Source organism: Tasmannia lanceolata, unplaced genomic scaffold (assembly GCF_043159265.1).
Source record: "Tasmannia lanceolata isolate RefF3 unplaced genomic scaffold, GAP_Taslan_0.1 ptg000044l, whole genome shotgun sequence".
Lineage (NCBI taxonomy): Eukaryota > Viridiplantae > Streptophyta > Magnoliopsida > Canellales > Winteraceae > Tasmannia > Tasmannia lanceolata.
In genome coordinates, this window is record NW_027518721.1 from 24803925 (window position 1) to 24816530 (window position 12606).

Consider the following 12606-nt stretch of genomic DNA (forward strand, 5'->3'; position numbering starts at 1 on the left):
TCACACATTCGCACTAACTATCACCCATAACTCTAAAACACAGAAACCTAATTGCAAATCCCTAGAATAACTACCTCCATACGCCATAACATATACGAATCATTTTTCCTCGGCGAAAGGATAAAGGCGAAGAGCAAGCAGTGGCAGAGAACGTCACCCCACTGACGTATCGTAGCTTTTTCCTTTTTTCCCCGGCGCGCTGCACGGAGGGCTCTTCCTGACATTTCGACCAAAGATAAGGGGCATAAGGCTATCTTTCCCGTGTACTCTCGTAATTATACTGGTTAACGAGAGAGACAGAGAGAGGGAGAGAGAGAGAGAGAGGGGGGGTTCATATGAAGCTTCTTTTTGAAGTGGGAATCACGATGAGGGTTTGAAAGACGAAGCAGAGCAGGTGTAGAACGACTTTAGTAAGAAGAACAGCTCTGTCACTCCTCTTAGCTTCTCTATCTATGGATCGATTCTCCTCTATTTCTTCTTTCATCGAGCTCCGAAAAGGTATAAAAAAAGAGTTGCCTCTCTAGATCCCTGATTTTTCACTTCTTTCTCCTTTTCCCCTTCTGAATGTTAGATATACATTGATCGTTGAGAAATCTATACCTCCTGATTATCTTAACTTCGAATCTGCTTTTATGATTTCTTATCTCGTTTACCGATCGGATTTGCAACTGATTTTTCTTTTTTCCATTGTTTTGTTCACGGATTTCGTAGAAGCAAGTGTGTTTCTTTTCGGATTCGTATTTTTCGGCTAGGTTTTTGGTTTGTGGTTGGGAGGTGAGTTTCGTGGATGTGATTCTTGCGATTTTTTTTTATGGTTAAAGTTGTTATTGTGTATCAATGTAGTTATTTGGCCTTTAACTACATGCTCTTGTAACTTCAAAAGCTTTTAACTACATGTTGTGTCTTGTTTTATGTTTTTAACGGATATTTTTAGCATTCTTTTATCGTATAAATATGTGTAGAGGTCTCAAAACATGTGTAAAATGATGTTTTCCAACAGCATTTAAATGCTCCTCACTCGTTAGCAAAACCCTAATTTATTTTGTTTGCTGTCGTTCTCTCTCGATTCATATAGTTATTTGTTTATCCATGTTGAATTGAGCTTCCTTTTTCGTGGTTGGATCTTTTGTCCATGTTGAATTGAGTTAGGGGATCTGCATTAACTATTAAGCCTATGCACGTCCATTCCTTTCAAGCGCTCTTAGACTCATGATGCTTAACGACTTATCGTTGGTTCCACACTCTGAGAACCTTCTCTAATAGTTTCCCATCACCAAGTCATCGCCAGCAATCTTCTCTTATCCCTTGGTGTCAAAGGGCGAGTTCCTTTCTTGTCTTACGCAAAAACAGTCTTTATTCTCATTGAAGGGAAGCCAATGCAGCTGCCGATTTCTTGTCTAAGACTGACTGTTTATGTAAAGGGGAGGACATAGATCCAATGTCCACCCCCTCTCCTCTCATAGACATTGTTTCCATGGACTCGACAGAAGTTCTGTATACTAGATTGTAATGTTCCTTTCTGTTTAAATTTCTGGTAGGGGTCCGGCCTAACCCCAGCTTGCCCATCAAAAAAAGAAAAAAGAAAAAGAAAGACCCTCCTGCGGCAAGGCAGTTGCTTTCTTTATCTCGTTGCTTTCTTTATCTCGCTTGCCGTTAGCCTTAGTAACAGGGCTAGCGTCTTTTGGTTGGGATCCGCCCCGGGGTTAGACTATTCCAAGGTAATGTTTTGATTCCCAATGCATAATCTTTGCCACGTTTTTCCGGGAATAAATGTATGCAGATAAATGCACTGGAGGGATGATTAAGGAATGAAAACCCAACCATTGGAGTGATGAATCAAAAACCTTCAGAGTGTCAGCAACTATAGAAGCTTTTCTTATTTATACCGAGTTTTTCGATTATGGACAATATGTGCTTATTTTCATTGTCTTTGTTCTTCAATTTTCTGGCTTTTATCTCTGATAATAGTTATTGTCTTATATTTCTTTCCCCCTTTAAGAGGACTGCAATAGACTCTATTTCATTTGTATCTGATACTAAGAATTTAGAATTATGATTCTTTTCTTTGCTGGTTAGCATTGTTTTCGTTTCTCTGAAATTTGAAGTATATAGATGTACAAGCTGATGAATTGATAATTAGAGTCTCTCTCTCTCTCTCTCTCTCTCTCTCTCTCTCTCTCTCTCTCTCTCTCTCACACACACACACACACACACACACAATAAAATCGGCCATAGCTTTTGCCACATACATGTAGAATGTAGCATAAATTGCGGTGCAGGCGAATTTCCTCTTCTCTTGATTTCTTTAACCATATTTCTTGATTCCTCCTCCCATATGGATTTTAATGTGCAGGACTGGGGTGATGCTAGCCGGATGTCTATTTTTCTGTGTCTAATCCTTTTGTATGTACACTACGTTGTTTATTTATATCTCAAATAAAATGAACTTGTCAATTAAAGGTTTCTCAACCAACGAGGATTCAAAGTTGAATACATCAAATAAGATCACAACATTAAATCCCAATGCAGTAGAATTTGTTCCTCTTGCGCTTCGATCGTCATCTGGTAACACCAAGAAAACGGATGCGACAAGGGTTGATGCTACTGGAACTTCTGGAAAAGCAGTCTTGGATCGATTAGAATCTTCTGCTTCAAATAATTCTGATGACGGGGTCCATCAGTACTGGAACCACCAGCTTCCTGATGATATTACACCCGACTTTAACTCCACGGGAGATGAGGAGTTGCAAGGACCTGTGAGTGTCCCAGTTGCAAATTTGTCCATGCATGATGGAATCGGAACATCATTGTTCTCTGCATCCACAAGTAATGGCCAGTTATTGAGCAAGCGGCACAACATATCTTCTCATATTGGGGATGGTATCAACTTGAATGAGAAGATGAGATATTCTTTTCCCACATATGCGGAAGATCAGTCCTCTGGCACTTTCTTGAATTTGCCAACTATTCCCTGGGATGAGCAGTTTGTGAATGGTGATCTGCATTGTGCCAATGGGAGGGAGGGGCATCCTAACAATGGGGATTCTAGTGCTGATTTCCTAAATGAATTGTTCAGTGAGCGTGCTGTTTTAGATGACAATGAAATCAACCCTGTGGAGTTTTTGGCATCACAATTCCCTGGTTTTGCTGCTGAAAGCGTTGCAGATGTCTACTATGCAAATGGATGTGATTTGAATTTGACTATTGAGTTGCTCATACAACTTGAGCTATGCCTCATTTGATTTTTTTTTTTTTTTTTGAATGGTGATGAATTTATGTGATCTCGTCCATCCAACGCGCAAAACACCAAGGTGGCCAAGAAGAGCCTTTTAGGCTTTAGCCAACGGATCACATTAACAGAATTGCCTTCCACGACGACCTTATCTAAGAATCTAACATAGAGGGATCCAACTTCCTTAGTCCATGGAGTACCGCTCTCACCTCCGCCTCCTTTAAAGTCGGCAACCCCGATGGGACCCGAGAAAGCCCACTTGGTCGATCCACTCTCATCCCTAAGGATTCCCCCAATCCCAAATGGCCCTAGGTTCCCTAAGCTTGAGCCATCGAAGTTGAGCTTGAAAAGGCCTGGTGCAGGAGGGCTCCAATCTTGCGAGATGATAACTCTCTGCTCACTTCCCTAGCATATCTCTCTCCACCCATGCTACAGATCGAAAGCTGAGTCGAAGCTGGAAGGGGGAAGGGTCCACGCCCATGTGATGGTTAAAGCCAATATCTTTATAAAAAAAAAAATTGGAGCTTTTTACTATTCCCGTAAATACTCATATCGTAGCTAGCAATATCTCATTCTCACGTACCAATGGGGGAAGGGTATGCTTCATTTGTTCAAGCTATTATATTCTGTCATTTCAAAACTTGTAAATTGGCAATGAATTACAACTTGTGTGTTCAAGTGTAAACAAATCACGCGAACCTTCTCAGTTTGGAAACTCACCGTGGTGCCTTTAAAACTCAGTTACATACCTTCTACTTTTCTGTCTCTTTTCTGTTACTATGAAGTTTAGTCACATGAATCGGTGATTTGTGAAACATCCTCTAATCAATAGCATCCAGTATCTGGAATTTTTCGGACCTCTGACTTACAGCTTATTTGGTTAATTATTTCTGAAAATTTGGTTAGCACTGTTAAGCAGTTTTAGATTTTTATCACTTTCAAGGTTTCAGCTTGAGAAAATCCACCGGGCAAGACAATCCGATCGTACACAAATTAAACGGAAAGCTAAAATAACCAAGCAAACCACAAGATGAACACCAAGATTTTACGTGGTTTGGCCAAGCCTACTCCACAGGAGAGAAACACGATCTTCCACTATGAGAAAAACAAAATACAAGGATTACAATGGATCAAACCCAAATCCCGCAACCATTTCCTTGCTTCTCTCAAACCCATGACCGCACAAGAGTATCCCGAGAGAAACCCACAAGAGAAAACCCAAGAGATAAACCCGAGAGGAAAACCCCGAAGTAAAAACCCTCTTTTTCTCCTCTCTCTCTCTCCTTCCCTTCTCTCTTTCTTTTTCTTTTTCTTTTTTTGAATGGTAACCCTTCTCTCTTTCTCTTCCTTTCTCTCCTCCTTTTCTATCTCTCACGTTCCCCAAGCCTTTTTTGGGCAGCCGACACACCCAAAAAAAAACTTGCCGCTTCTCTTGCCGTTTTACCCTAGAGAAGAAAACAATAACTAAGGTTTTCTAAAAACCCATAAAAGTAACTTTCCTATTAGGATTTCTCACCGTCATAGGAAACAAGGCAACTTTTCAACAATCTTCACCTTGACTTGTTTCCTAGCCACCTAAAGATTTTCCGTCAATGTCGCCACCGGTCCGCTTTCGCCGCAAACCACCATTGGCCTTCCAAAGTACCAGCTACACACCCTCGAATCACCTTGGTTCTGACTCATCCCGATTCGATCAACACGGCTAATGCACATGTGTTGCTGCCAACCCGTTGACTCACCTAGTCAACCTTAGAGAGGGATCTCGATCCATCCACCCCAACGTAGGTACTTTCGTCCTCTCACCATCGTTTGCAACCTGGAAACTCGTCTCTGCACCATCTATGAAAGAGACCCTACGCGTGCACGCGCTTCCACACCGTTTCCAACTAGCCATCGAGATCTTAGGAACACTAGTCACCGTGTCCCCGACCAGACAATATAATCCGCCACATTTTTTGCCTTTCATCAGAACCATACAACCGCGTGTGATTTTCATGGCTCCACCTGCAGCTGAAATCCTGCAACCTCTGGAGTCCAACTGGCCAAGTGATACCAGAGCATCTTTAGGACATACGCCACACCACCCAAAGTACGAACCACTCCATCAAACATCTTGATCTTCACCGTCCCAACTCCTGTGATGTCACAAGTAGACCTGTCACCTAAGGACACTACACCTGCCCTTATCTCCTGGAACGTATCAAAATATTTCCTCCTGGAGCATACATGAACAGAGCACTCTGAATCTAAAATCCACTCATCAGGAGGAGAAGTGTGATTACCTTTGGAGACTGTGAGAACGTCTCCAAACTCTTCGCTCTGCTCATTCGTTACCGCCACCACAGCATTAGTAGCACCATTATCCTCATGGTCAGCTCGTTTTGGACAATCCCGCTTGATGTGGCCATATTCCTTGCAATGGTAACATTGCACACCCTTTCCGTCGACCTTGGATCTTGACCTGCCTTTTCCTGATCACCTGTCAGATGACCTTCCTTTTTTATTCCCACCTTGAACAACCAACCCATGCTCTTCATTTCCACCAAGAACAGGTTTCTTTCGCATCCCATTCGATAAGAGCGACGTCGTGACTTCCTCCAATTTTATCGTATCATTCCCATATAATAAAGTCGTCACCAGGTTGTCATACGAATCAGGAAGAAAAGTAAGAAGCAAAAGGGCCTTGTATTCTTCCTTCAACTTTTCGTCAACCTTGTGGAGTTGATCTACAAGCCCGTTGAACATCGTGATGTGTTCCAGAAGATCTCTGCCTTCCTGCATCTTCAGCCCGTACAATTGCCGCTTCAGATACAACCGGTTGGCCAAGCTTTTTAACATGTAAAGCTTTTCCAACTTCTCCCATAATTTAGGCGCATCTTCCTCTTCCATAACGTTAAACATAACACTATCTGCCAGACATAGTCAAATCGTGCTGACCACCTTCGACTCAATGTCTTCCCACTCGGCATCTGTCATCTTCTCCGGCTTCCCATCCTTTCCCTTCAACGCCTTAGTCAAGCCCTGTTGAGGATGTCCTTCACCCTCATTTGCCATAGGGTGAAATTGCCCTTTCCGTCAAATCTGTTGATATTGAACTGAGTATAACTTGATTTTATCGCCATCTCAGATTACATTACAGTTCTTGGTGTATCGCTCCACCTCGAACAAGAATCTTTCTTGGACAATCTTTCTACTCCCAAAGATCCAACCACAACACCCACGATCTCTCCACCCGGCCTAGACGATCGCTCCAATCACAGCTCTGATACCACTTGTTGAGAAAATCCGCCGGGCAAAACAATCCGATCATACACATATTAAACGGAAAGCTAAAATAACAAAGCAAGCCACAAGATGAACACCAAGATTTTACGTGGTTCAGCCAAGCCTAGTCCACGGGCGAGAAACACGATCTTCCACTATGAGAAAAACAAAATACAAGGATTACAATGGATCAAGAGATAAACCCGAGAGAAACCCACTAGAGAAAACCCAAGAGATAAACCCGAGAGGAAATCCCCGAAGAAAAAACCCTCTTTTTCTCCTCTCTCTCTCTCCCTTCTCTCTTTCTCTTCCTTTCTCTCCTCCTCTTCTATCTCACGTTCCCCAAGCCTTTTTTGGGCAGCCAACACACCAAAAAAAAAAACCCGCCGCTTCTCTTGCTGTTTTACCCTAGAGCAGAAAACAATAATTAAGGTTTTCTAAAAACCCAAAAAAGTAACTTTCCTATTACGGTTTCTCACCGTCATAGGAAACAAGGCAACTTTCCAACACAGCTGAAAACTTTTATCTAGAATATGAACATTATTATTAACCATAGATATCAATTCCATTTTGTTTCGTCTAGAAAGGGTGGGCCAATTTGTTCCATCCTTTCTTATGTCTTGGTCTTGGAGTTTGTATTTTCTTAATGATAAGGCATGCATATTGTGTGCGTTTGGTTTTTTACATAATTGTTGTTATATTATTATTAATAATGATCTTAAAACTATCAAGTATCAATACTTAAACATTGTTTATTAAAAATTTCAAATAAGTATGTCAATATTATTAATAAATGATTTTATGAAGATTTTCTTACCTGAACCTGCAGAAACTGACCCAATAGAGCTGCTTTGAAGATGTTGTTCGTGTGAGTCAGCTTCGAAGTAACAGCTTTTAAGTTTCAATTGCTTTTGTGGGTGTTGGATTTTTGTCCTGGATGAAAGTCATGTTTATTATTTCTGAATTTGGGGTATGTGTATTTCAATTGAAAGTTGGGGTGATGTTTTGGTAGTGCAATATTGTAACTTTTCAAATAGGTATGCTGCTTTTACATTTATGAAGAGGTGAAAATTTACTGTACTAGTTTTTATAAATGTCATCTTTCATAAATTAATGACTTTTTTCATAAATTCGTTTTATTGCATGTGCAGCTTCAAATTGATGTTGGTTTTAATCAGAACCTGAGCTCGACGACCCCATCAGCTCCAAACCTGAGCGAATTGGATTTCCCTGCACTTACGGATCAAGATGCTCAAAATGGTCTGCCATTGGATGGTGGGGATGATCTCCAACAAACTGCCATTCCATACCGATATGCTAACAAGGATATTTTTCTGTTTTTTAAGTCCAATTCTTCTGGTACATCTAGAGGTGCTATAGATTTTGCTTCAGTTGTCCGAAAAATTGCACCCCAGGATTCTAACCAATTGGAGAGAAATGGTTCTGAAAATGTTCATTTTGGCACAAGTAAACGTTCACAACCTTTAGCCAGCACATACAGTGGGCATGGGAAATCCTATTATGGAGATAGGTTACAAAGTTATGGTGCAGCTCGGGCAGCTCCAGTTTGGCTTGAGACAGGAGAATCAGTGGGTAAATACTTCACTAGTAACAATTTTGTACTTGTTTTAAATTTTTCTCATACTTTGGTACTCCATTTTTAACCTCCTGCATATATATCTGGTTTACCAATGTTGAAATGACAGCAAATATGTATTCAAATTTGAGAGAGGAAGCTCGCGATCATGCGCGACTTCGAAATATATACTTTGAACAGGTATCATCCGGAAAGTAATTGCTGTATATCAATTTGCTTCCATTGAGTTTTTTTACTTCTCTAATAATTTTTCCACAAATCATTTTGACGATGGTAAATGCATTTATCATAATGCATTAAGCAGCATTGTCATTTAAGAATTTACATTAATTTATTGGTGGTATGTCTGAGCTACTTACATGTTATATTAATCACTGGTACTATTTTATGTAGCTGTGATGCTTGTTTCTTCCAGTGCGTTTATTCTTTATTGCAATCCTGGTTTCCCCTTCTATTTCTTTTTGAAATCCTCGAGGGTAATGGTGATCAAATGTAATGCTTATGAGACTATGGAAATGGTTAGAAGTTCAAACCATTGTTTAAAACTCCTCTAGTCAATTATCAACTCACCCAAGTTGACCCGGTTTTACTTTGGCTGAGTTCTTGTTGAAGTTTGAGTTTGGCCCGACTGAGTTAATTAAAGAAAAACTCCTTTGACTCGCCTGGTTTAATGAAAAGTTTTGACCGTGTTACTCACTGACTTGCCCAAGCCGACCTGGTTTTCCCTTGACCGAATTCTCCCATTATGAATTTTAAACACTAGTTCAAACCATGGTAAAATCTTAATGCGCTGTTATTAGAACATTGACCGAATTCATTTAAAAAAAATAAAAAATTTTGAGTTTTAAACATTAGTTCAAACCATAATAAAATCTTAATGTGCTGTTGTTAGAACCTAATGAAAACAAACTATGCTATGCTGGAACACCAGTAACATGTAAGATTTATTTTATAATGGAAAATTTTAATCGTGCTGCTTTGGTCCATGGATACTATTTGGAGAAAAGTTTTCAGTAGTAATTTGTTGGAAGACTTCCATAAATTGTTCCAGATCTCGTCAATTTTAGAAAATGTATGCTTTTAGAAGGATCTAAGTGGAGAATTGTGGAACTTTGAATAATTCTTGAAGGGATATGGTAATATGAGAAGCACATTATTCAATCCTCATCATTGATGTCAACATAATCCAAACTTTTCATACAAAGGCTGCCCACCATGGAGATGGCATGATCAAATTACTTCTATTGACTATGAGCATTTCCATAAATTGTTCCAATTCTCATCATTGGTAGCATTTTCAAAAAATAGATGTTCTTTGAAGGATCTTGGTGAATCAAGGGATAATTGTGGAACTTTGAATATTTCTGGAAGGGAAATGGTAATATAAGAATCACAATGAGCATCAGCTGCTCCCAAACCATATGTAGAAAACATGACAATAAAAAGAGAGCTGTTATTTACAACCCCTTGCGATAGATAAATCCCTGTTTTTTTTTTTTTTTAAGTTTACTTCAATAAACGTCAGACAAATAAATCCCTCCTTTTACTTCAAACTTCTTTCTTTCAGTGTTAAAGAAAAGAGATGAGAAAAAAGCCATATTAGTGGAAGACCAAATGAGGAAAATCTAAACCTTATAAAGAATAATGGCAGGGCAACTCCCTTAAAAGTGTCGAACACTTTAAGGTGTTCCGCTTACAACACTTTCTTTAAAAGGTGACAACCCATGATGTGACGAGGATATCCAAAGAGAACACTCCATTTTATGGTTGTAACGTGTGACAATTTTATCACACACAACATGTGTAGACAGTAGACACTTATTCGTTTGAGTGCCACGGCCTATATCAGTGTCTCTTACTAGGTGTGGGCTTCCCACATTATCCCTCAATTCCGGAAAATTTTGAATTCGGGATGAGAATGTAGGCCACTGTCACATTGTCAGGGAGTTTGGAAGACTTGAAGTGTGTTCCCAAGTGTTGGCATGGCCAAAATTCAAGAAGTGTAAGTGTTTAAGCAATACGAATTTGTATGAACATGATTTAATGATAAGAGCACCAAAAACATGATTTATGATAAGAACATCAAATTGTTACATTTTTCTATTATATACTTGGAAGCGTTCTATCGTACCTAATTATATCAGTTTCATCAGCATAAATGATCTGTGTGAATCCTCTGTAACAGGCGAGACAAGCATATCTTACTGGAAACAAGGCTCTAGCTAAAAAACTAAGTGTAGAGGGGCAGTTGCATAACATGCAAATGAAGGCTGCTCATGGGAAAGCTAAGGACTCCATCTACAGACAGAGGTTGGTCATTTTCCGTATGCTCATTTACGTTGTTTGATCATGACTGCTGCGCTTCCAATTAGCTAAAAAAAAAACTGTTGCGCTTGCAGTCTAACTACTGTAACTTCTAAGTTCTTACGCATGCAGTGAGATAATTTTTGTTTTTAACTAGTATAAATGTAGGCTACTGATATTGGCACTACAATGTTTTAATAATCACACTAACTCAGCCTGTCTTTTCTTTTTTAATTGGCCTCCGAGAGTTTTTTGGGAACTGTAATAATCTTTGACAGCTGGTTAAATAATAAAAGACAAGTTGAGTTGGCGCAAGTTTCATAAGATGGTAGTGCCAATATCAGTGGCCTAAATATATTCAATTTTTCAAGGGGACTGATCTGCACTCCTATATTTTGATACTCTGTTTCACACTTTTTTAATTAGCTTTTCTCAGCCAATTAAACACGTATTTTCAACATTCTAACCATGGCAATTTTGTAATGTTTTAGGAACTCGATGGAGCCGGAACTCCTGAGCAAAGGCAAGGGACGAGAGAGGATGATCGACCTGCATGGGCTGCATGTGAGCGAAGCCATACAAACGCTGAAGCAAGAGCTGAGCACATTGAGGAGCAGTGCAAGGTCTACTGTGCAGCGCCTGCAGGTCCTCATATGTGTGGGGACTGGTCACCATACCAAGGGCTCTCGAACTCCGGCAAGACTCCCGGTTGCGGTCAAGCGTTTTCTTCAAGAAGAAGAGGGTCTAGAGTACACTGAGCCGCAGCCGGGGCTGCTGCGAGTTCTGATATATTGACACTGTTTAATTGACACCCATTTCAAAATGTACTCTAGACCCTGGTGCTGCTGCTGGTGGGTGTGGAATTTGTATACCTTGGCCCTTTTATCGAGGGTGGGTTGGTACTTGGGAGTGCTACCCAAAATTTAGTAACTATCACCCATGCTGGTTTGTCCACTGACATTGATATATCATTTTACTTTTTAATGAGAGGAATGCTAAACTCGGGGGTGCCCTTGAGGAATGATATATCATTGCGCGTCACCAATCTGCGATTAACTAACGCTCTTTGACTTTTACATATTATAAATGCACTTTGGTAACAGTCAACCAATGGGGGTGCCCTTTCATCCGATATCTGCTAGGGGGCCTTGAGTTTGTCATTCCTCCTTTTTAGTTCATGAGACAAATTGGCATTGAGGTGAGATGTCAATATCACTGGTAATAGTTAGGAGTTAACCAGGCCCAGCTTTCCATGTAGAGGCCCCAAAAAACTGCATTAGTGTTGGTGTCGCAAGCATAATTGGCCAAGCTATCCGCAACATGATTACCTTCCAAGGAGGACATTGACGGTAGAACCGTTGATGTGTCCATCATTAGAGTTGGACTATAGTGTGGTGCGAATGAATTGCACCGATCATTTCATCAAACTTGTAGAATATAGGTCTCTATCAAATAAAAATAAAGATCTTGTATTCTTATTAGGGCATACAATAGAGGCAGAAATAAACCCACACAACTGAAACTAAAAATGGATCTACCACAACGTACCCATTTACACATTAAGGGCCCGTTTGGATGCCGAGAAGATTTTGATTCGGAGTTCTCACATTTGCAGCCTTTTTTGCGTTGTAATTTGGATCGGATCAAATTCTTGGATTTCTAATTCAGCAGCCGACAGTGAAAAAAAATCAAATTTCTAAATTTGCTGTGGAAATAAGAAATTGGAAATCCACAATTGTGGCAGTTTCCTTCACCCTCTTTGATCCTCAACCTCTCCCCTCCACTAGGAAGTACCCCCTTTCTTCTCTATCTCCCTCTACATGAGCTGCTGAATCTATTCAATTTGTATTCAAAACTCAATTCCAAATCCAAATACAAAATGGGAGGCATCCAAACGGGCCCTAAGTGACTAAACAACAGCAACTCAAGAATGAACCATGCTCGTTTTAGATTGTGACAACCGATTGGGAGTCCAAAATCAATTATCGGAGTCAAACCAACCAGACCTCGGTTGCACCATTGACAAATAGGTGGGACCGTAACTTGGCAATTTGTTCAATGAATATGATATAATATAACCGATGTCAAATTGAAAAATTTATTTTTGGGTATTGAGATTTTTCATCTTCTCTAATATTGCCGGCTTCTCTTTGTCTTTACTATTCACGGCCAGTTAAAGAAAGTTGAAATATGAGTGCCAGAATTAAAA

At 40.0% G+C, this 12606-nt stretch overlaps 1 protein-coding gene across 1 annotated transcript; it reads left to right on the forward strand.

Moving 5' to 3' along the window:
- LOC143863508 (polyadenylate-binding protein-interacting protein 7-like) lies at positions 1–11423 on the forward strand. The gene is made up of 6 exons (XM_077374187.1): positions 1–498; positions 2354–3225; positions 7646–8089; positions 8203–8273; positions 10279–10403; positions 10889–11423. The coding sequence occupies exons 2-6, from the start codon at positions 2406–2408 to the stop codon at positions 11190–11192; spliced, it is 1764 nt and encodes a 587-aa protein (XP_077230302.1). The 5' UTR covers positions 1–498; positions 2354–2405; the 3' UTR covers positions 11193–11423.
- Positions 11424–12606: the final 1183 nt, after the last annotated feature.